At 30.9% G+C, this 24,431-nt stretch overlaps 4 protein-coding genes across 4 annotated transcripts in view; 2 read left to right on the top strand and 2 right to left on the bottom strand.

Moving 5' to 3' along the window:
- Positions 1-24,431, bottom strand: part of LOC145314690 (uncharacterized) — a 213,589-nt gene that overhangs the window by 110,584 nt on the left and 78,574 nt on the right. The window lies entirely within an intron of this gene.
- Positions 230-4,088, top strand: LOC145315324 (uncharacterized). Its single transcript, XM_080155336.1, has 7 exons — positions 230-337; positions 968-1,045; positions 1,458-1,521; positions 1,906-1,982; positions 2,214-2,343; positions 2,891-3,004; positions 3,978-4,088. Exons 1-7 carry the CDS (start codon positions 238-240, stop codon positions 4,030-4,032), a joined length of 618 nt encoding a protein of 205 aa, XP_080011462.1. The 5' UTR covers positions 230-237; the 3' UTR covers positions 4,033-4,088.
- On the bottom strand, positions 4,134-10,678 carry LOC145314972 (putative ammonium transporter 1). The gene is made up of 13 exons (XM_080155046.1): positions 10,635-10,678; positions 10,228-10,333; positions 9,744-9,845; positions 9,373-9,451; positions 9,034-9,095; positions 8,279-8,363; positions 7,901-7,953; positions 7,406-7,490; positions 6,294-6,409; positions 6,095-6,179; positions 5,255-5,325; positions 4,689-4,745; positions 4,134-4,139 (listed from the first exon to the last, which is right to left on the bottom strand). Exons 1-13 carry the CDS (start codon positions 10,676-10,678, stop codon positions 4,134-4,136), a joined length of 951 nt encoding a protein of 316 aa, XP_080011172.1.
- Positions 15,185-23,091, top strand: LOC145315322 (uncharacterized). The gene is made up of 11 exons (XM_080155335.1): positions 15,185-15,329; positions 16,427-16,464; positions 16,788-16,834; positions 17,051-17,116; positions 17,555-17,650; positions 18,045-18,169; positions 18,617-19,108; positions 20,519-20,598; positions 20,844-20,902; positions 21,824-21,886; positions 22,563-23,091. The coding sequence occupies exons 1-11, from the start codon at positions 15,293-15,295 to the stop codon at positions 22,612-22,614; spliced, it is 1,155 nt and encodes a 384-aa protein (XP_080011461.1). The 5' UTR covers positions 15,185-15,292; the 3' UTR covers positions 22,615-23,091.

Genomic DNA, 24,431 nt, shown 5'->3' with positions numbered 1-24,431 from the left:
GATAAACTACCTCTTACAATCAATTAGCTCAATAAAATTACATAACTGACGGAATAAATCGTTTTTTTTAAACAAGGGCGACAACTTTTATAAGTAGCAAAGTATGTCTTAGCTTCGCGTCTAAAAGATATGATTTTTCATTTAAACGCCATTATTTAAATTTAAAGGACCAATGCAATGCAATGCAAATTCATAAAATAATGTTTTTTTTTATATTTTATTTCAGTGGTTAACAAAATGAGTTCAGCCAAACTTACAGAGATGGCTAGTTCATTAATCCAGCTAGATTTGACTGGTTCATTGAGCGACCATGATATGGAGTTTTCAGTTGGGACAGGTAAAAGATTTCCAGTACAGCTCTGAAACCGATAACTATCTGCCGGTTTAGAACTGGTTCTAAGCCATACTGAAAAATCAAGTATAGCATCGAATTACAAACAATCTTCTACAAATATTAAGAAAACAATCATAAAGATAAAACCAATTTTCATAGCCCGGGCCTTCGGACTAACAAACTGCTTTTACTCTTGTAATTTTTCATTTTGATATCCGCGGAAATCTGTCTGTAATACAACAAAGCAATAAATAACAATTAATGTAAAATTTTGTTTCTTAGTTTAGCTTTAGAGGTTTCGTGATTTTTTATAGGTTAGATCAAATTTCCAACAATATTAAAATAAAATCATAATTGAATAGATATAGAATATACGTGGATATAATGGCAGGGGAAAAATGGTCGTCAATTTAGGTTGCTAATATGGAACTCATTGAGTCAGGGGGAGGGGATGTAGTAAAGGGGTTGCATGGAGGGTATCGTTGATTTAGTCCTCTGCAAGTTTCACATTATCAGGGAACATAAAATCTTGTGTAACATCTAAGTTATAATATATTCATTAAGGGTCGGTCTGGTAGTTGTCCCCCAGAGCAGACAAGCATGAGTATATTTCTATGTTACTATATGTTTCAGGAAGGTCTGGTAGTTGTCCCCCAGAGCAAACAAGCATGAGTACTTTTGCTTTCCTGGCGTTTCTTCTCATTTCCATAGGTAAACAGTTATTTCAAAAAGTTCTTCTCACCTTGGATTTGTCGTCAACATATTACAACATCTAGGCCTTAATAGGACTGTAATCATTTGATCTAGAGTAGGCCTGGTTTATTATTATTTTATTATTTACATGGAGAAAGAGGACATTAAACCATAAATTAGATTTGGGATCCGAATTCTCAAAACCACGTTATCTCTTTTACTTAAAAAGTTTATTTGTTGATGGGGTTCTTCTATACTAGTAGTGTCAAAACTTTTCAACCTATAATCTAAATCTACAAAAGGCGTGATTTTGTTTATTATCATTGGAAATATACATCAATTTATTAACCATTGTGTTATCCCTTAAGGTCCCTGGGTTTTTCACCTTCATATGTAAAAAACAGAAGTAAACTTTTTTATTTTTATTTAGATACAGCAATGAACATACTGAACAATTTGAACAATAATAACAACAACAATAACAATAATGACAGGTGAAATCATACAGTATTATAAAAAAATTAAAATTATTAAAATAAAAAAATTAAATGAATTAAAATAAAAAAATTAAGATTAAAACCAGTTTTGTTAACTACGAGGCGGCGAAGTCCTAGTCTAACAAAACTGGTATCAATTTTGTAATTATCATTTTAATAATCTAAAGATTTTTACCAGAAAGTTTGATTGGAAGATTTTTTTTAGTATGCCTTGGCGATTTATTTCTGTAATACTGACTAAAGTCTCCTCCCATATAAGAAGCTTAGAATCATATCAGTTCATCGGTTAGCTAAATCCTTCGCCACACAGAGACAGACAGACAGACATATGGAGAGACATCTTTATATTACATAAGATTGATTTAATTAAAATGTTTATAGGAATAACAATAACAACAACATGTTCAACACAATGAACAAAAATGAACGACGAAGCTTCGAGAATAATTGGTTTTCAGGTACATCAATTAAATTAGATTGACACATTGGATAAATCCCTGGAGTTAAAGTAGCTGGAAGTGTGTGTGTGTCAACTGTATATTATAACAAGGAAAGGGTTGGCTTCTAGTTTACTGGGATTCATTTGTTATGTTTTTGGGGGGATTTTATGCTAGAAACTAAGTGCTGCTTTATTTATAAATTGATAGCAAATTAAAAAATTTCGAAATGAAATACTTATTTCATATTAGAAAAGATGAAAAACTTTACCGAATCTGGAGTGACAGAAACCTGGTTTGATCCAATATGGTCTACAAGGCAGAAAATTATAGACGGAGAAAATGCTTGGAGCAAAGATATCTTTAAATCTTTGAGATACAGGTACATTTTAATCTTCTTACTAAGCAAAGACGTCGAAGCTTTTTTAGGGGGTAAAAAACTCAATTGGGAGGTTTAGGGTGGAATGATTATCCCGCCCACATTTTTTTAGTGTAATATAGGGGGGTGATGCTATATGTGCTTTCATGCTGCACTAATTGTATTCAGTATTCTGTTCTTTTTGTCCTTTAAATGAAACTTGGAAATTTAAACGAATATAAAAAAAAGCTTGAATAGATCAATGAACAAATTCATCCAACTTAATAAATAATTTCTAGCAAATGAAGAGTTTTGTTCATGTATAGTCACATATGATTCAATCAAATAAAACTAGAAATGGATTTTTAAGGATAAAATTCTCCATAAAAAGTTTTTCTAAGAAATTTAACTATCTAATGTTGATTTGTTAAGCGAATCAAATGCAAAATTGTACAATTTCTGACCATTAATATGGCCGTATTGTTCCTTTATGTCCAATTATGTCATATGTATTGCAATTTTTAAAGAAACTGATCAGACAAAAAAATCTCTATACAATTTTTATCTTTAGAAATGGAAAGAAAGTTGGAGCAACTGAAGTAATGAGTAAATGGATGACAGCAGTGCTCAGCTCCAATCCTGCTTGTGGAGCTTCTCTTTTCACCTGTCAACATTCTTACTTCAGGTATAAATAATCCTGGATGCTTCTCTTTTCACCTGTCATCATTCTTACGTCAGGTATAAATAATCCTGGATGCTTCTCTTTTCACCTGTCAACATTCTTACTTCAGGTATAAATAATCCTGGATTCTTCTCTTTTCACCTGTCAACATTCTTACTTCAGGTATAAATAATCCTGGATGCAGTGCTTCTCTTTTCACCTGTCAACATTCTTACTTCAGGTATAAATAATCCTGGATGCTTCTCTTTTCACCTGACAACATTCTTACTTCAGGTATAAATAATCCTGGATGCTTCTCTTTTCACCTGTCAACATTCTTACTTCAGGTATAAATAATCCTGGATGCCAGGCTTCTCTTTTCATCTGTCAACATTCTTACTTCAGGTATAAATAATCCTGGATGCTTCTCTTTTCACCTGTCAACATTCTTACTTCAGGTATAAATAATCCTGGATGCTTCTCTTTTCACCTTTCAATATTTTTATTTTAGGTAGACATGATATACTTTATTTACACCCAAGAGGGAGGAGACATTGGGACTGTAAATTAAACTTGTTTTATAACCACATTATCTTATTTGTTGAATAAAAACTTTATGGTTTTTTATGACAGTTTGATGGGTTTGTTCCAAAGTAACAGTGCCCAAACTTTACAACCAAAAACTTTAATCTAAAGAAGTGGTAATATTACTTATCACCATTGTGAATGTATATCAATTTGCAGGAATTAGGCACAGCCAACAAGCGAATTGAATCAGCATTGCAGACCAACCCTTTGATTGCACGAGAACTCTGTACCCAATATAACTTGACCTAAAGTGGACTATAAAAATACACAAAGATTAATCCTCTCTTATTTTTAATTCATTTCAAAATAAGGACTAGAGAATCTTTGCTTAGCAAGGCACTTCGAGGGAAACCACCAAACAATATAACATATTTAATTAAAATTGAAGTTTAATAAATTTTTATTTTAGGATGCCTGATGACTACTGCACATCTTTCAAAGAATCCTGCCCTCTGTTGTTTTAATGATTGTTTATTTATAATAAAATTTTTGTATATTTATAAAATAAATGGATATTTAATTTGATAACATCGATATAGGTGTAGATAATAATTAATTGTATAAATTACATCTAAATAAAATAAAATTTAAACTAGAAATATAATATGATTACATTTTACATCTAATACAACATTGATAATAAAGTTAAATAAATAAACTATCTTCATTAATCTTACTGACCTTTGAGTTTTAGGGAATGGGGTAATGCCCTAAGCCCTTTTCACATAAAATTAAAATAAAAAACTATTTTTTTTGTAGTAATGGCGGGGCGGGGGGGTTGTTTAGGAGATAGATGAAAAAATAATACAACAGAAAAAGGAATTTGTTTGCATAGAAAAAATTACAATTATCTTTTTTTTTTACAAATTTAAATTCAAATGGTTAAATTAGATATGATAAGAAGTATCTCCTTTAATGATATTATTGTTGGAATTTTCGTCTTTCTTTTCTGTCATTGTCCACGCATGTTGACCATTCTAAAATAGTTTATCATGAGTATTTAGGCCAAAATATGGCTACAGCTTTTCAACGAGGCAAAATAAAAATTACTCTGATACTATAGCGTTCAAAAAGGGATAGTAAAAAAAAAATTATACTGAACCTGTTTAGGAAAACTTACAATGCTCTTTCTCCTGACAGGAGAAGTATGGTCCTCAGCTTCGATTACTGGAACTACCTAAAATAAGTATGATATCCATACAAATGTAGCTTTATAAATTAAAAAAATACATGCAGACAAAAACATGTACATATAAAATCTGAAGTTGGTAAAAATTAAACCTCATTCATCATTGTAATAGAACTACGCATGCCTGTTTCAAATAGACAAAACTATTCTGATATGACTAAATTTAAGATTAAAGTATTTGAAATGGTGGGCTGTCATGACAAATAAAAATTAAGAAAAACTTTGCTATTAAAAGATAATATATTGGAGTGTGAAACAAATTTTCCAGAATGGCATCAAAACCGATTAATATCTAGTGGATTAGAATCGGCTCACAGTAAAAAATCATGTACAACATCTAATTACAGACAATTTTCCTTAATTATTAAAAAAAAATCATAAGATTATTACCAGTCGGTCTCCCGGGGCTAACAAAACTAGTTGGAATATTTTTTACATTTTAACATCTGCGGAAAGCTATCTACAAAAAGATGTGATAAATAAAAAAAACTAAGTACCTTTGTATTGTAAGAAGGAGTGGTATAGCTGAGATATCCAGGTAGATTCTTCAAATCATCAATATGGCCTTCTAAACACATGATTTTTTTAAATTAAAACATATTATTGAACATATATTCATTGATATGTGCGTTTGTTATATCCTTGTTATTTTTATTTAAACAATTTATTTACAGTTTCCTCCAAGTATTTGTAGAGGGGGGGGGGGGATTTCATTTTTTTTCTCGGTCAGATAAAATAAGTTATTTTGGGTACAGGTTTAAGGCACCAAAAGTATAGATCTGGACATTTAGGGCCCCCATTAGTGGATAGTTATTGGAAAAAATTACCTCTCATATAATTTCAATGTGTTTATAAAAAGGGGGAGAGGGTTTCAGTGCTTGACAGGCATTTTGTGAGAAATCACCATTTTTTGTGTACCTATTGGATGAGCAGGCTCTTTATTTATAATCCAATCTAATCCAGTAGTCTCTTTATATCTATACCTATCAAATCCAATAGTCTCTTTATAATTATACCTATTGGATAAGCTGGCTCCTTATATTTAATCCAATCTAATCCAGTGGGCTCTTTATATCTATACCTATTGGATAAGCTGGCTCCTTATGTTTAATCCAATCCAATCCAGCGGTCTCTTTATATATATAACTATTAGATAAGCTGGCTTCATATGTTTAATCCAATCTAATCCAGTGGTCTCTTTATATATACCTATTGGATAAGCTGGCTCCTTATGTTTAATCAAATCCAATCCAGCGGTCTCTTTATATATATACCTATTAGATAAGCTGGCTTCATATGTTTAATCCAATCTAATCCAGTGGTCTCTTTATATATACCTATTGGATAAGCTGGCTCCTTATGTTTAATCCAATCCAATCCAGTGGTCTCTTGTTCTTCTGTTACTCTCAGTAAATCCAACATCTATATAAACATACAAACATAAACAGGTTTTTGGTAGCAAAATATTTTAGTTCATTTTGTTTTTGTTTTTAACTACATTGATAAATTACTGACATTGAAAATAATCTAAATTACCTTTAATAGGCTAAAGATAGCCACCCCAGCTACAGCATTATATGCAATAATAACACAGGCACCAGCACAGTTCCATGCTAGGATACTCCAGCCTCTCTCTTCTCCATACACAATACCTAGGAATAATTATATGATAACACAGGCACCAGCATAGTTCCATGCCAGGATACTCCAGCCTCTCTCTTCTCCATACACAATACCTGGGAATAATTATATGATAACACAGGCACCAGCACAGTTCCATGCTAGGATACTCCAGCCTCTCTCTTCTCCATACACAATACCTGGGAATAATTATATGATAACACAGGCACCATCATAGTTCCATGCCAGGATACTCCAGCCCCTCTCTTCTCTTTACACAATACCTGTTCTAACGGTATTCTAATAATAAACTTACAATCATTGTTTAATGCTGCTTAATCAAATCATTATCAAAAAGTCTTTACGTCCAATACATAAGTATTATTTTTAACACATCTATTTCACAAAATACTGACTAGATAAGGGGCGATTCATCGTATTTTTAAAATGGCTTTTTATAGGTTGTTTTAGGTTAGGTTAGGTTATATTGGGTAAGGTAATTGCCCCACAGGGTTAGAGCCCCCGCAGGGGTTATAAATAGGAGAAAAGCTACTGTAAAAAATACAAAGAATCGCCCCATAAGGTGCAATGTTATGAAAGGGACTATACCCGATTTTTGTAATGGTAACTTAGACCATTATTGTTTGATGTACTTTGTCCGTCTCATCTGTTGAGCTTCTTTTTCATGGATGTTGTCATCCTCCTCTTTATTTTATTTTTATAACAGATCTGTAGTATAGATGCATATACAGATGTATAAATACCTCCCTCCCTTTTCCAATTACCTTTTTTGTCTGCTAGCAAATTGTTTTCTGCCACTTGACTGTGAAAATATTAACGACACCATTGGTTGATTTTCAATGACCCAATTGAGAGACGGCACAATGTCATTGTGATGGGGAGATACAGTTATTTAGCCCTTTTACCCTCTATTGTTTTACTCTAACATTTTCATTATGAAAATTAAACACATAAAGATAATAAATATTGGGAGAGGTTTGGTGAATTATTCAAGAAAAAAAATTTACCAATATCCATAAAGATAGGGGCGAGGAGAAGGCCTAATAATCCTCCATTGCCGTGGACAGCTACTGCATCTAATGGATCATCTATCTGAACAAAATTAGTTGCTAAAATTCTGAAATTTTTTTTTACAGATAGTAATTTATCACGAATTGGATATACATGTGACCTACGGATCAACATTCAATATTATGTTTGTTTTAAGTTATAATTTCAAAGACATTGGGTCTTTGTATTGAAATATTTAAGTTTACATATATAAGTAAACTAACCTAATAGGTCAAAAAATATTTCCTTATTCACCCATCCAAAAAATTCAACTTTAAGTCTTATTTATTGTATTTTGACTCCTTGAAAATCTATGTAGTTTTTATACTGTCGAACCTCAAAATTATTTTAAATATACTTAAAATTCTTTTTTTTGTATCAATAATTATTAGATTTTATTTTTATTAAATGATTTTATAATTTAAATTGATAAAAATAATAGACATAAATACCTTTAGATAAACCATGAAGTTTGATGTTAGAATATACCCAACTCCAGCAATTGCTAATATAAACAAAGAAATAAGTAAAACAAGGATAACAACATCCGAAACAGCGTATAGTGTCAAATGAAAAATTTTAGTTGACCTATGGTAAATTGTATACTGGCCTATCATTGGTCATTTGTATTGTATGACGTATTTTTTATTGGACATTATACGCTGTTTCACAACAATCATACAAGACGGTAAGAGAAACAAACTTAAAATCTATGAATTTATTCTAAAACCACTTACATTTGCATTTTATGACATATATATCAAGATAAGATATGCCTTATTGTCCTATGAATCATTCTAATAAAATGAAATGGGATTGGTTGACAGTACCTGCTATAACCGCAGAAGACCAAGGATAAAAAGCATCAGTGCCAGCACAAATTGATACCATACCAACCAAAGTACCATTTATCATCTAAAATTGTGTACATTATTAGAATACATAAAAACATCTAATGATTTGAAAAAATGATAATTGTGTTAGTTTCATATTTAAAGAGTAATATTTTGAAGGAAAGCTAATTGTTTTCTAATTCCCGAAAGGCACACAATATAAACAATGACGGCAACCTCAATTATATTAAGACAACTCTTTTATACCTAAACAAGCATGTGACGTCTGTATGAAGATGAGTTCTGACATAAATATCCTAATTTTAGAAAGGTTTGCTTTAATTGAAATTATGAATAAACAAGGATGACAATATCCATAAAAACGAACAATATCTCTTGTAGAGTGTCAGAACATTAGTTTCTAACTACAAAGTACAATGTACATACATTTGTTGCAAAATTGAGTAAAGAAAGGATACAGTAAAAGGACATACTTGTTGTCCTAAGAATCATTATTCCAAAAATCAAATGAATAGGATAATCATATAATACAAAAAATGTTGTCAAAATGTTACTCTTTCTAATTAAATAACTGTTATATGAATTATCATGTAAAGTTCGAAATCGATAGGACAATTCTAACATGCATAATTAACTAACTAATTAGCTAACCGTTAAGGATGTACGGGTGTATTGACGGACGGAAGGACCTACCCTATTTATAGAAAAGCTTCTCCTTTAACAAATGCTACCTGAATAAGTGACCAAGTACCACCACCAGGGCCAAACTTTTTAATAAATAGAACAGTATTTCCTGAGAAAAATATTTTATTAGCAACTTAGTTTACCAAAAATCATGAAGAATTTATTTGAAAAAAGATCATTACTACTTTACAAGAGAAAATTTACTTTAACTTAAATCAAGGTTCTTGCTTCTTTCCCTAACACAGTGCCTAGCAAACACAGAACCCCCTCCTTCCTCATTATATAAAAATATATTTTTATTTTAATTCATAAAAAGGGATGGGGATAAAGCTTAACTAGGCATTTGAGGGAAACCGCCAGCTATCTTTAATTCAACAAATACTTACCTCCTATACAAGCAGCTACCAGGGTGTTAATAACAGCCCTACCAATGATCTCTCCGTCCCCTGGATTTTCTATGGAAGCCTAAATTCATAATCACATGTCAAACAATTAATATATAAACCATATTTTCATTTTTATGATTTGTCTTTATCGTTTATTGACTTAATTTAAGAAATAAAAATATAATTTCTTAAGAATTAATAAATGTCAAATTATTAGCAAAACTTGGTAATATGACTGAAAATAATAATGTTTTAATTTCTGTAATTTTATTTAAGTATTGAAAGAATTTGAAAAATAATATGTTAAAGTCTTAAACAGAAATAAACTTACTCTTCAACAATGATATTTTTTTGAATTATAAATGTATGACCTGAGAACCACCATTAAAAGCCATGAATCCAAAAATGAGAATAAAAGCTCCAAGACTGATGAGAGGGACAGAATGGCCTGTTAGGGCTGGTCCTTCGGTAGTCTAAAAGTATTTAACATTTTTATAAATGATTATGTTTTATGATTAGATATTTTTAAAAACAAATCTTCTGGGAAAAAATATTTTGGGATAAGATTAAAACCAGTTTTGTTATCCCTCAGAGGTCGAAGTCCCGTACTAAAAAAAACTGGTATTGATTTTTATTTCAATATTCGTGGAAAATTGTCAATAATACGATACGATACATGATTTTTCAGTTTGGCTGAGAACAGGTTCTAATCCATTGGATATTAATCGGTTAAGCAGCGATTCTGGGAAAACTAATATGCTGGTCTAAAATGACAGTTTTTCATCTAATTAATTACTTAAAATCAAATAACATGGACCAAATCAATACATTTTTTCCTTGTAGTAATTGTTTAACCTGTTTAAATCTGCCAAGCCTAGGACCAAGCATATAGGCTCCAACAAATGCCACTGTTCCTCCAGCTAAATGGACAACTCCAGATCCAGCAAAATCATGGAAATCACTACAATTATAAATTCAAAAATTTTTACATTTAAGAACATTTAATATGAGTTTTATTCGATATATTTTTTTGTTGTCATTTTTAAATTGTTGCAATAGAAATGTTAATTAGTAATTTCATAGTCAATTTATTCCATGCTTACATCAAAATCATAAACAGCTTTACCACATGAATATTATTACATAAAAGTAAAAGGCTGCATTCTGTATGTACAAAATTTTGTACCTCGCAAACCGCTGATCCGATATGGTCTATCTTTACAGTAAATCTTCTTTTAAGTCCTGGCTAGGTTTATAACTACTTTGGAGGCGGGTGTACCTTCACCCTCCACAGAGAAATCATCATCATCATCAGGCGCGTCTCTCTATTTGACTGTGAAGTCTAGGGAATACGGACACTCTGTTCCTCCATGAATTCCTGTCTTTGGCAAGTTTTTCAGAGAAATATTCAACGGAAAATAACGCTTAAGTAATAAACGTTTAAATATAGACTTTAGTTGCAAAAAAGTTAAACAATAAATCTTACGTTTGCACAAGCCATCCTTCTTTATTCCAACACCAATGGCTATGGATAGGATAGAACAGTCCAGTTAGAAGAATTGAGAAGATTATATATCCATTGAAATTACATCTTTCAGCCATACTTCCAGATACTATTGTAGCACATGTAGCTGCGAATGTTGCCTTGATAGATAGATAGATAGTAGGATAGATAATATTATATATCCATTAAAATTAAATCTTTCAGCAATACTACCGGATACTATTGTAGCTCATGTAGCTGCGAATGTTGCCTAGATATATAGATAGATAGTAGGATAGATAATATTATATATCCATTAAAATTACATCTTTAAGCCATACTTCCAGATACTATTGTAGCACATGTAGCTGCGAATGTTGCCTAGATAGATAGATGATAACTACTATATGTCCATAATATAGCTAACCTATTTGGAAGATTTTTTACAAAAATATTTGGGAAATTTTTGAGACGTATTTAGAGGTTTTACAAAAAATATATATTTATTCACCTATCTATCCAGCTATCTACTTATCTTTCTAGAAGTTTTTCTCATCATCTATTTCATAATCCATCTACTATATTATCTAATCTTCTACATTAATATTCATAAAAGTAACCAACTATCTATAGTCTTAACTATCCAAAAATTAATTATCTATCTATCTATCTATAATTTTATCTGCTTAACATACCTGAAAGAAAACATATGTATAATCACTGAAAGGAACTCCAGAAAGACCAAATCCTTTCAGGCCAATTACAGATGACCCTTCCCCATAAGCTAGAGCGTACCCAACCAAAACGTAAGAAAGAACTCCTATAAAAGAAGTAATAAATTAGTCTGTATTCTTGGAGTTTTGACTTTAGGATGACCTTTGATACATTATGATATTTAATGTTATTTAATTGGATATTAAAGTAACAAAATGTCTGTCTGGTTGTCTATAAGAAGGATCTCGCTAACCACTTAAATTATATGGTTTACCTTTATAATCTAGCAAATCATGGGTCCTAGGAAGGTTTATAATAACTTTTGGAGAGGGTATCACTACCCTCTAAAGTGAAATTACTTCTTAAAAAATGGGCATATTCCTCCCCCCCACTCCTAATAACCTCAAGTGCCTTTAGAGGCAATTAGAGGCATAGCTGCTAGTTTTAGATAAAGTATTTTGTAATTATGCCTTCATGTTCAAGCTTTTTTCTTGAATAATATTTTATTGTTGTAAAATATCAAGATAATATATATATTATATGAGCTTTTTACCAAAAGTCAGATCCACAAAATTTTTGATGAGAATATTTGTAACATTTTTGCTTCTAACTGATCCTGCCTCCAGAAATCCAAATCCGGCCTAAAATACATTTTCCAGTATTGCTTCGAAACTGATAAATATCCGCTATCTAAGCCATACTGAAAAATCATGCATAGCATCGTATTAAAGGTAGATAGATGAAATAAGTATAATTTGTACTTAAGTATCAGGATGCTTGTCGTCTGTATGTCTGTTAAGATCCCGTAAACGACTGTATCTGTAATTATATAATAATCTGAAGCAAGGGGGGTGAAAAGAATACTTAACCACTCCCCTAAAATCGACACAAAGTATAGTATATTAAGTGAATGTATGTAATTAAGTAAAATATATTTTAAAAAACAATGTCAATGATAACGAAGCCCATGTATGGCAATACATTGTGCTTAATTTTTTAGCAATAGGATTTCTCTATTCAATTTTTAACATCTGTCTTTGTTGTTGATGATAGACTTGTAGCTGATTTCTCCCTAACAGATAAATACTAGATTATTCTCAATTGACTGACCAACGGACCAAGCAAGTTGTAAACTGGAGTCTCTTTTAAAAAGTGTGTCAGCAGACTGTCTCATATAGCAGCTGAGGAAATCACAGACAAAGTGACTTGTAGAGTAACTTTGCTGCTACAAATTATTACCTGCATAAAAAGAATTAGCACCCCCATAAGCATCAGAAATAGTTGGTTCAGGTTTCCTTTAGATCCAAACATTCCTGGCTCTTCATGTTCTTCCTAAACATTAGTTCATTAAGATCACAGAAACAGACAATACACAAAAATAATCAGGAGGAAAAGGGACATTGGATTGTAAATTACAATGAACACAAAATGTATAAACACGTTTTTCTTACAAATTGACTTAAAAACTAGGAGGGTTTATATTGAATCTTTAATGGAAAAAAATGAATTATTAAAAAATTTTCAATGAAAAGATTTTAATCTACAATATTTTTTTTTGAATTTTAGGATACATTAATTCATAGTCCATTGTTCTGTCCCTATAGATTCCTAATAATGATGTAGTCTCTGCTTCTTTAGAGATTAAGATTATAAGTGAAGTAACGAGTAAAATATAATTAATACAATGCTTTTACACAAAGTGCCTGTTGTGCACAGATATCCAACCCCTTTTTAAAAATTGAAAATAAGGAGGGAGGGGTAGTTTTTTTTACAATGCCTAACTCCCGGGGGGGGGGGGTTACCCTGCGGGGCCTATACCAGCAGTGTCCTAACCTTGCAAGCTACCCAGTTTCCAATATACTTAATCTTACCCTAATTAAAGTAATAGGAAAACAAACCAAAAAATCCCACCCGTTCCTTTATTTTTAAATTAAATTTACTCATTACTATCTAAAATAAAAATGTTTAGTTGAAAAACTTACCATAAACAATAATGTAGAATTGTAATTACTAAAATTATTATGAATTAAAATTTCATCTTCTTCTAGAGTGATGTTAGCTTCCATGATTATTGAAATCTTTATACTTTGGAATTATGATGAGAATTGAACATATTCCCCGCATATCTTTCTATTTATAATTTTATTTAAATTTTAGAATATGCATGAACTTTAATTAAAAATCTTATAAATAGATCTTTTGGTTAGGGTTGTTCCGGATGTTCTCATATAATCTATCATAGATTTCTAAGTTATTTCATTGGGGAGGCATTGGTTCGAAACTCGGCAAAAATATCGTCGTTAAAAGTATAATATCACCCAAGGTTATTAGGTTAAGTAATATCCAATAAACAATAAACAACTCTTTGATTTTACTATGTTAGTCTGGTATTTCTAATTATGCAATGTAGGGTTTAAGCGCCTCTGCATCTAACTGTTAGTAAGTCATAACAGTAAAAGATACAATTTTTAACGTCTCAAGTACAACGTGGTTCAGTGTTGAACTGACATCTTCCCAACGGAAAGAGGGCATTATTATCATATACGCTAATGCCACGAGTAAGAAAAGTTAAGAAAAGTAAAAGTATTTTTTTTACAATTTGATAGTACATGAGATCATACCATCATCAAATATTCAATCAATTTTAAAATTCTATTTCTAATTTTTTCCATTAAAAATAAAAATTTCCAAATTATTTGAATATTCAATTTGAGGTTGATAAATTATTAATGTATTCCTGTTTTTATAAGTTAAAAAGATTTAATAAAATTTATATGATTAATAAATTTATATGGTTAATAAGTAATTTCTTGACAATTTTTAAGAATTTAAAAAGTACATCTACTTGTAAATTTACTGTAAAGGCGAGATTTTCTATAATTAGGATAATTTCGTTCCGTCAGTGACGGTTGGCTCTTTTCTTTAATTTAGACTTTGTCCTATAGATGTCAAACTTAACATGACAGTTTGGTATGATTTAGGAAGCGTAGCATCTATATATTGTTACCAGAAAGTTCGTGCGTCCATTTAAAACGTGCTGATTTTAACTTTTTGACAACAAAATTATGTATAACATTATTATAATATTCATCAAATTTTTGGAATGATGATTCCTATAACAACAAGGTACAACATTAAAAACAAAATATCTCTATAATCAAAACCTAAAATGAAAGTATGTCCTTTTACTTCATCCTATATTTACTAAATTTTGCATCAGATTTAAGTACAATTTTACTTAGACAAATAATTTCTGCTTTTTAAGTTCTGACACTCTACAAGAATTATTGTCCGTTTGTCCTTCCTTCTGATTTTGAAGCTTCACTTTTATGGATGTTGTAGAATGTCAACAACCTTACTATAATAAGAATCTATATATTATTAATTGGATGTTACACCATATATTCATGTATCTGATAAATTGATGGTCACAGCTGGCCAATACAACCCATGTACCCCATCCCCTCCCCGCTGACTGGATGCACGAACCGACCAATAAATGATGTCCATATCAGACGATTTTCTCCTGTAAATTTATCCACTTATATCCTATATCCATTGTCATAAGGAAGTTTACTTATTTCTTATCAAAAACATATTTCATCCACTTGTAATTTTATTTTGATTTAATTTAAGTAGAACAAAACATAGTTTCATTTGATTTAAGTTAACTATTAATAATGTTAAAATAAAATAAATGCTTTGTTTCTGTTAAAACTCAAGATGGGTTGTTGTAAATCAAAGCCAATTGAAAATAAAGGTAATAGTTATATATTGCATCGTATTATAAACAACTTTCCGCGGATATTAGAATGAAAATTTATAAGATTTAGACCAGTTTTGTTAGCCCCATGGGGCCGAATACCCTGAATAACAAAACTGGTATTATCATTTTTTTAATGTTCGTTGAAAATTGTTAAAAGCGAAGCTTTTCTATAATTAGGGTCGGTCCGTCCGTAACTGAGAGCTTTTTTCGTTAATTTAGGCATGTTAGAATTGTCCTATCGATTTCAAATTTTGCATAGTGATTCCTTTAACAATTAGGTACGATTTAGAAAGCGTAGCAACTCTATAATCATCACCAAAATGTCCGTACGTCCATTTTAAACATGTTGATTTTTTTACTTTCTTTAACAACAAATTTTTATGTGATTTAATCATCCGATTGATCTGATTTTTGGTATATTGATTCCTGGGACAACAAAGTATAATGTAATCAGCGAAGCAACTCTATAATCAAGTCTTAAAAATGTAAGTATGTCTATAAATATTATCCTGAATCAAGCAGTTTTTCAACAAATTTACTTACAATTTTGCTTTGACTCTTATACATTTATATTATGATTATTCAGTTCTGACACTATACAAGAGTTAATGTCCGTTTATCCTACCGTTTCAGTGCTTCGTTTTTATGGATGTTGCCATCCTTGATTGCAATACAATTATATACATGGTTTTTCAAAGGGGCAGTGAACCGGTTCTAATCCATCGGATATTAATGGGTTTCGAAGCCATAATGGAAAAATTACGATTATATTTGATTTTGTGCTTCAGCTGATTGGGTACATTTTATTATATGATTTTACCATATAATATAAGAGATTCTTCAAATTCCACCCTCAAAAATCCAAGGGGTTGTCACAACTCTCTGTAAAAAGCTGTAATTCTACATAAACAAATAACATATGTATTATTTATCCCATCATAATATAGACAAATTTTAGTAGCAAATCCTGTTTTGTTGGCCCCTTTGTAAAATAACAACAATTTTTTTTCGATTTAGCATTTGTAATCATCTATCAAGGAGTGTCATGAAAAAAAAGGAAGAAATTCGATAATCGTTTCTTTTTAATTTAGAAAAAGAAGAGTCTAGCAATGGAGAAAACAATTTAGATGTATGTTTCTTTTCTAATATAATGTAATTTGGAAGAATATACTCTAAAGGATCGAAAAGAATAATAACAATGGCTAATAAATTGATGATTACCTCCAATGATGATACACAAAATTACCTTTTCTGTAGATAATAGTTAGTGGTTGAAACGTTTTGACTATAAACTTAATGAACCGAATAATCATATTTCAATAAAAGTCTCAAAAATTGTTAAGCTAACGAATAGTAAAACGTTATCATAAAACTTTGGGGACTAGTGTCATAAATAGACCATTGTCCCTTGCTGACATATACTTCTTGCTATTTTCATTAATTTTTTCCTAGACATATCTGAGACCGTCTGGAGCTGTATTAACCAGAATATCATCCAGGTATAATAAAATCAGTGGCGTGCACAGGGTTTTACCAAAAATAAATTGGAAATTGATAAAAAAATATTTTGTAGCATGACTGATGAAACAGTAAATTTTTACTGAATGCTTGATATATTGAATTAGGGAATTTTCATAAAAAATTACCCCATGGATGAACGGACAGACCAAGTGAATTATAAAGTAGCTTCGCTTTAAAAAAAACTAATAATTTAGAGTATCTATAGTAAATCTAGAAAGAAAAAATGAAGGCTTTGATGTTCAAAATTATTCAGAACTAAGGTAAAGTATATTTTTTAAAGCGAAACTTTTCTATAAATAGTGTCAGTCCATATTCCTCGAACATATAGCTTTTTTCGTTTAAATTGTCTTATTGATTTCAAACTTTGCATGTTGATTCCTGTAGTAGTTGAGTACGACTTAGGAAGCTTAGCAACTCAAAAATTGTTACCTGTATATCTGCACATCCATTTTAAACATGTTTAACTTTTTAACCAACATTTTTTATGTAATATAATTATCTGATTAATGTGATTTTTGTTGATTCCTATTACAACAAAGTAAAATGTTATAAACGTAGTATCTCTATAATCAAGGTCTAAAATTATACGTATGTCCTTAAACATTATCCTGTTTAATCAGTTTTTAACCAATTTACTTACAATTTTGTTTCGACTTTTATGTGAATCAAAATTTAAACATATATTAAATTTACATTAGGGCACAAGAAGTTGAAAGTTGGGGTGATGAGAAGAAAGGTTTCCAACAGCTGTTGATTAATCCAAAAGGAGTTGAATTCTTTATGGAGTTCCTAAGGTAACCTTCTTGGACTTCCAATAATTTTAACATTTCAATCACGAAACCTTCTAGAGTAATAAAGTTAGGAATAGAAAATAAATTTCCATTATAGCTAATTAATATCCACTGGGTTAGCATAATTTTTTTTACCAAACTGAAAAATCATGTATAGCATCGTAATACAAACAATTTTTTATGAATATTGTTATGTGAATTGTGAGCCCGGCCTTTGGCCCTTCAAGGCTAACAAAACTGGTTTTAATCTTTATTTTTCATTTTAATATTAACAGAAAGCTGTCTACATGCTATAAATGACTATTCCAATATTGCTTCGAAACCGATTAATATCCACTGATCTTTTATTATTTAAAGTTTTTTTTTATTTTTTTTAATGAGATTCTTATTCATTTAGAAAGGAACATAATCATGAAAACCTTCTGTTTCTACTTGAATGTCAGAAAGCAGATAAGATATTGAACAGACAAGTTGTTACAAATATCAACGAAATAAATCAACAGCTGCGCTCAAGTGTAAAAGGGACACTCTCATCTTAGTTTGATCAATAGAGCATAGCCTGAATTTTTTCTCATTAAGTTTATAAATTGAAAAATTGCTCATGTGGGTTGCTTTTAATTCAGTATAAGAGGCCATTTCTTCATAAAAAAATAAGTCTTCAAACTACTTCTTTTAGAAACCTAACAGTATATAATTTTTAAAAATTATAATTGTCTAAAGTTCTACTATTTTAACCAATGAGAGGTCAGTATACACTGTAAATGACCAAAGGTAAAGTTTAAAGTGGCCTCTCATTGGTTAATTTTTTTGACGTCATAATCTGAGTCAGCCACTTTTACTAGCTTCTGGGGATATTTATGCCCCACTTCCACACGCTACTGTTTATAACCTTAACAGAATTTTGGATATTATGAAAGAAATTGCTTTTTATCTATGAGAAAGTTTTTGTTCAGAGTGTCCTTTATCTAGAACTAGAAAATATCCTAAAAACAGAAGAACAAACAGAAAATGAGGACAATACTTCTGACAATGGTATAAAAGCTGATAAAGAAACATCAAGTTCCAGCAGTATTGAAAGTATTCCAGACATCAATAATGGAATAGGAGAAGAAATTCATAATGCTGACAACAAACCTTTAGAAAACAAATCCACTGAAGATGAAAAATCAACCAAAAGCAATTTTGAATTCAGTTTTACTGGGTATGAGTCTGGGGATGAACTATCAAATGATAACTTAGATGAGTCACTAAATGAAATTTCAACCGAGGAACTTATTAAGGCAACAGATGAAAACTTCAATAAAGAAACAAATGATGACCTAGATGAAGTATCAAACCAAACTCTCAACAGAGCATCAACAGAAAATCATGATGATGATGATAATCATGAAACACCCAATGACACCAAAGAAAATGTAGATTTAGAGGATAACTATGAGATTATTGAATATAAACAAACAGGTAAACATTTTTAAAAAATCTTTCATGAAATGAATTTTGTAAACTTAACCATAATAATGGATATAACGTGAATATTATGACAGGGGAAAATCTGTCGTTATAAATTTAGGTTGCTCACATGGGGATCCCATATTGGTCAGTTAGTTTATCTAGTAGGATTGAAGGGTTTGTGGTAAAGGATGTGGATGGGTGGGTATCATTATCTTAGCAAGATATGGGTTTCACTTTATTAGAGTACATTATAATCCGGTTTAAGATCCAAGTAACAATAGATACTTTCCCATAACATTCTTACTTTTAATTCTTTTTAGTAGCGAAGCTACTCTATAATTCACTTTGTCTGTCAGTCAGTCCGTCCGTCCGTCCGTAACGCTATGGGGGAAATGGGATTTACTCAGCTCCTATAAATGATAGAATGCTGAAATTTTTTGACAACATTCCCATCATTAAGGAGCACAATTGACTTTAAAACATCATTGGCGTTCGGACCGATTTTTAGCAGGTTTTAGCTATTTCTATATTTTTCACATTTTTCTCCATATCTTCAGTGTTTATGGTCCGATTTTCAAAATTTTTTCAGTTACAGATATCAAAATTAAATTTCCCGTCGTTTAAAGGAACAACCATGAAGGCCAGACCGCCTTTTTAGCAGGTTTTAGGCTATTTTTATATTTTTCACATTTTTCTCCATATCTTCAGTGTTTATGGTCCGATTTTCAAAATTTTTTCAGTTATAGATATCAAAATTAAATTTCCCGTCTTTTAAAGAAAACAATCATGACGGCCAGACTGCCTTTTTAGCAGGTTTTAGGCTGTTTTTTTTTATATATTTAACATTTTTCTCCATATCTTCAGTGTTTATAGTCCGATTTTCAAAATTTTTCAGTTATATATATCAAAATTAAATTTCCCGTCTTTTAAACAAAATAACCATGACGGCCAGACTGCCTTTTTGGCAGGTTTTAGGCTATTTTTATATATTTAACACTTTTTTCCATATCTTCAGTGTATATGGTCCGATTTTCCAAATTTTTTAAGTTAAGGATTTAAAAATGAAATTTTTTGTCGTTTTAATAAAACAACCATGACGGCCAGACTGCCTTTTATCAGGTTTTTGGCTATTTTTATATGTTTTACATATTTCCCCATATCTTTGTTTATTTTGATGCAATTTTCAAACTTTTATGGGATATCAGTATCAAAATAATTTTTCCCATTGTTATGAGCATCTTGAATATAATTTACTTTGACCATCGTCATCATGCAAATAAAACAAGGTTTCATGTTTATTTTATCCAATAAATCTATTCTTGATTTTAGCAAAAACCTTTTAAATCTACCTGTACGTATTCCCATCGACGATTTTTTGTGCTTCGCTACTTATGGATGTTGTCATCCTTGTTTTTTTAGATAAAGAAAAAATACAGGAGTTTAAAGCTTTAGTAGAGAAAATCTACACAACCTTTATTACAAACTGTTCTCCCCTTCAGGTATTCTGTTTATTTTCCAATAAAATGTTCCAATGTAATATTCCAAGGCGCAATACTAATTTTTGGTTGATTTTCCAAATACCCTTAAAAATTTCTTGGGTATGCGTTTCCCCAATTTCTAACCCATTCAATGTCCTCGACATCTAGTGTTTGGAACTTATAAGATCCTTTCATTGTAAAATTTATACATTGCTGTAAGCAGTTAAAAACATAGCAATGTTTTTTATTCTTTCATTTTATTTTAGATAAACCTGGATTCCAAATGTCAGGAGCAAATTCTTTCTGTCAGAGAAACACCATCTTGGTAAGGTGTTTTTTTTTTAAAAAGTAACCTTTGTCTGTATTTGTCTTTTATGTCAGGGACAATTATTGTATTTTAATGCATAAAAGATTTTTTTATTGATTTGGTATTTAATTTTTTTTTATATACAGCTTTCCACGGATATTAAAATGAAAAATAAAATAGACTCTAGAGGCCAAAGTCCCGGTCCAACAAAACTGTTATTAATCTTATGATACTTATATTAATATTCATGAAAAATTGTCATACAGTGGCTAAAAACTGGTTTTTATCTAGCGGATATTAATCGTTTTCGAAGCCATACTCGTAAAGATTTATATACCTTGATTAGTAGAACAACAATTTAAAAAGTTTATGTCACAAAAAAAAGAAGAGCATCCCTTTAAAGAGTAAAAGTGCCAATTAAAAATTTTGTTAACATGACATTTAGATGCAAGGATGACAGCATCCATATTTGGGCAACAAAAATATGACAAAAAGCAAATGCACAACAAAAAATATAACCTAAAAGGTTGCGTGATAAAACATGCATTTTTTTCAGATTCTGATATTTATTATTTCCAGTATAGCGATCAAAACCGATTACTATCAGCTGAATTAGAAACGATTCCCATCCATACTGAAAAATCATGTACAGCATCGAATTACAGACAATTTTCCACAATCATTAAAATCAAATCATAAAGTTAATTTTGTTTTGTTAGCCCGGGTTATCATTTTGATACCCGCGGAAAGCTGTCTATAATACGATACGATAAATTACTATTATTGTATTTTTTGGTTCCAAAAATCTCTTCATTATAATCATCTCATCTAAAAAAAGATTTTTTACGAATGAAAATACAAGTATCATTTTTGCTTAGTTTCAAAATCACTGAAAAAAAGAAAGAATTGGTTTGTCGGTCAACTATGTATTATTTCTAGTGATGTTTTTGACAGTGCAAGAGAGCAAATATTTCTTCTAATGAGAAGGGATTCATACCCCAGGTACTTAATTGAATTTAGCAAAGCTACTCTAGAAATAGATTTTCTGTAGGTTCATTGGTCGTCAGGGAATTAATATTGCAACACGTACAATGCTTATTAGAAAAGTTGAAAAATAAATCAAATAAGAACAAAACATTTTTTCTTTTTTGACGTTAAAGGTTTGAACGTTTGAAATCCAATCTATAATACAAAGTAGAAGTTCCCCCGCCCCCTCCCCATGATTACAAGGGGCGCAGCCAATATCAATTTATTCAGCCCCGAGGGGTAGAAGGTCCGGGCTAACGAAAATTGTATTAATTTTATGATTTTTATTAATATTCGTTAAAAAAAATTGTCCGCAGCACGATGCTACACATAAGAACTTGTTCTTATCCAGTGGTTATTAATCGGTTTCGAAGCCATACTGGAATAGTTATTTCTCGCATCGTATTATAAACGGCTTTCCGCGGATATAGAATGTACAATTATAAGATTAAAACTAGTTTTTTTAGCCCCAAGGTGCCGAAGGCACCGGCTAAAAAAACTGGTTTTAATCTTATGATTTTACAGTTTTATATTCGTAGAAAGCTGGATATAATACGATGCTAGACATATTTTTTTCGTATGGATGAGAACCGGTTCCTATCCACCGGATTCGCATGAATACGAGAAATGTTATTATCATTTTACTGTTTAGGTTTATATCAAGCTCGATGTACAAAGAATTACTTTCTTGTGTTAAAAACTAATTTATACATGATATAAATAAGGGAGGAGTAATTATTGTAGAGATTCCGTAAATCAAATTTTAAAAAGTTGTTAGCCCTGAAAAAAACCTCCCTTCACCCTTCTCATTGTCTAGAAATTGAAAATAAGGGTGGTTCCTTTGTTTGTTTATTACTTAGGTCCAGTTAGGTTATGTGTTATTAGGTATAAAGTAGCCCTTTAAGGTTATAGCACCCTAGATATTGGCCGTAATCCCCGCAGGGGTTAGGCACAGTGGAAAACTACCACCCGCCCTTATTTTCCATCAGTTCTAAAATTAGGGGGGTGGGGGGTGTTAGTGCTCGGCAGTCATTCATTGAAAAGAACTAAATAATCTTTCTTAGGCAAAGATACAAGTTTACTTTAATAAAACATCGTAAATACTTTCTAGGAAGCTATACCCTAATTACGAGATCTCTATACAATTCCCCCTCCCTTCATAATTGATTTGTTAGATAAATATATATTGCAGTATGGAATATCGAAGAATTAATAACCATTATTATTTGCTCTAGGATTAACCTTTGTTTGACCTCTATTGATTCAATAATTAAAGAGCAACAAAGCTACTCTATAAATAATTGTTTTTAATATAGGTTTAGTCCGTCGTCATTATGTCTGTAGCAAATAGCTCTAATTCCTAATTTAGGCATGTTAGAATTTTTCTTATAAAATATAAAAAGCGTAGCAACTCTATAATCGGTATTAGAAAGTCCATAAGTCCATTTAAACCAAGATGATTATTAAATGTTTTGACATTTTCTTATATGATATGATTTTCCTATTCATCTGATTTTTGGAACAATGATTCTTAGGACAAAGAAACAAAAATGCCAGACTCAACCAAACTGTAGAAAAGTTTCACTTTAGAAATAAGAAATACTATATTTCTTTAAGATATTCCAGGAATTTTTAACGCGTTTGTATCTGTAATTCTATCCTTAAGTATTCAAGCAAAGAATGTGAGGGTTCGGAACTAATAATTACAACAATCACAATTTAATCTTCAGAAACGAATGAGATAACGTGTAAAAAACTTGAGCACCCGTAAAATTACCAATCCAGTTACTTCTCCCTCCCTGAAATTAGTTGAACCCTTTACTTAGAGCGCGCAACTCGATCTGTACGTCTCGCGCCCAGCTCACCATCGGCGGTGCTCATACGAAAAGGATAAAAAATTATAATCCGCTTGAATATTCTATATTTCTTACTAGTTGCTTCGCTCCTAGTCTCTAGAAGAGGATTAAAGATGTCAAGTAAACAGCCTAATCCCACTCAAAGACATATAAAAAGCTACCAAGAAAAATAAAACTAATTCGAACCAGCAATTTCTGAGATCTTAAGCTTCAGAAAAAAACCTAATTACTTTATATAATGTTTTTTTAAATTTTATTCTGAACCATATATGGAAGGTTTGGTCTGTAATCCATAAAGATATCGAAAACCGTTCGACTGATTTTGCTTTACTTTTTAGGAATAATTCATAATGGTTTTTGATGGTAATAGGTACAATGTATTTGTAAATTTTTGCTAAATTTTTAAAAAATGTATGAACATACCTCGCGTATTTTATATCAACATAACCACCTTTCTCTCTTGTCTCTCTCTCTTTCACTCTCTCTCTCTCTCTCTCTCTCTCTCTCTCTCTCTCTCTCTCATTCTCTCTTTCTCTCTCTCTCTCTCTCTCTCTCTCTCTCTCTCTCTCTCTCTCTCTCTCTCTCTCTCTCTCTCTCTCTCTCTCTCTCTCTCTCTCTCTCTCTCTCTCTCTCTCTCTCTCTCTCTTTCTCTCTCTCTCTCTCTC

Source organism: Acartia tonsa, chromosome 3, assembly GCF_053477335.1.
Source record: "Acartia tonsa isolate MP-2025a chromosome 3, ASM5347733v1, whole genome shotgun sequence".
Classification (NCBI taxonomy): domain Eukaryota; kingdom Metazoa; phylum Arthropoda; class Copepoda; order Calanoida; family Acartiidae; genus Acartia; species Acartia tonsa.
The sequence above is the reverse complement of the archived record's forward strand: the minus strand, read 5'-3'. Positions and strand labels throughout refer to the sequence as shown.

Coding starts and splice junctions, on each gene's coding strand:
- LOC145315324 (XM_080155336.1), top strand. CDS start 238: ATGAGTTCAGCCAAACTTACAGAGATGGCTAGTTCATTAATCCAGCTA. Junction 1,522..1,905: donor AACAATAACAATAATGACAG/GTGAAATCATAC, acceptor AAATGTTTATAG/GAATAACAATAACAACAACA. Junction 2,344..2,890: donor TTTAAATCTTTGAGATACAG/GTACATTTTAAT, acceptor TTTTATCTTTAG/AAATGGAAAGAAAGTTGGAG.
- LOC145314972 (XM_080155046.1), bottom strand. CDS start 10,678: ATGATGATTTCTCTGTGGAGGGTGAAGGTACACCCGCCTCCAAA. Junction 7,491..7,900: donor ACTTCATGGTTTATCTAAAG/GTATTTATGTCT, acceptor AATTTTGTTCAG/ATAGATGATCCATTAGATGC. Junction 6,410..7,405: donor CCCTATCTTTATGGATATTG/GTAAATTTTTTT, acceptor AATTATTCCTAG/GTATTGTGTATGGAGAAGAG.
- LOC145315322 (XM_080155335.1), top strand. CDS start 15,293: ATGGGTTGTTGTAAATCAAAGCCAATTGAAAATAAAG. Junction 16,465..16,787: donor ATGGAGAAAACAATTTAGAT/GTATGTTTCTTT, acceptor ATTTTTTCCTAG/ACATATCTGAGACCGTCTGG. Junction 17,651..18,044: donor TTCTTTATGGAGTTCCTAAG/GTAACCTTCTTG, acceptor TTATTCATTTAG/AAAGGAACATAATCATGAAA.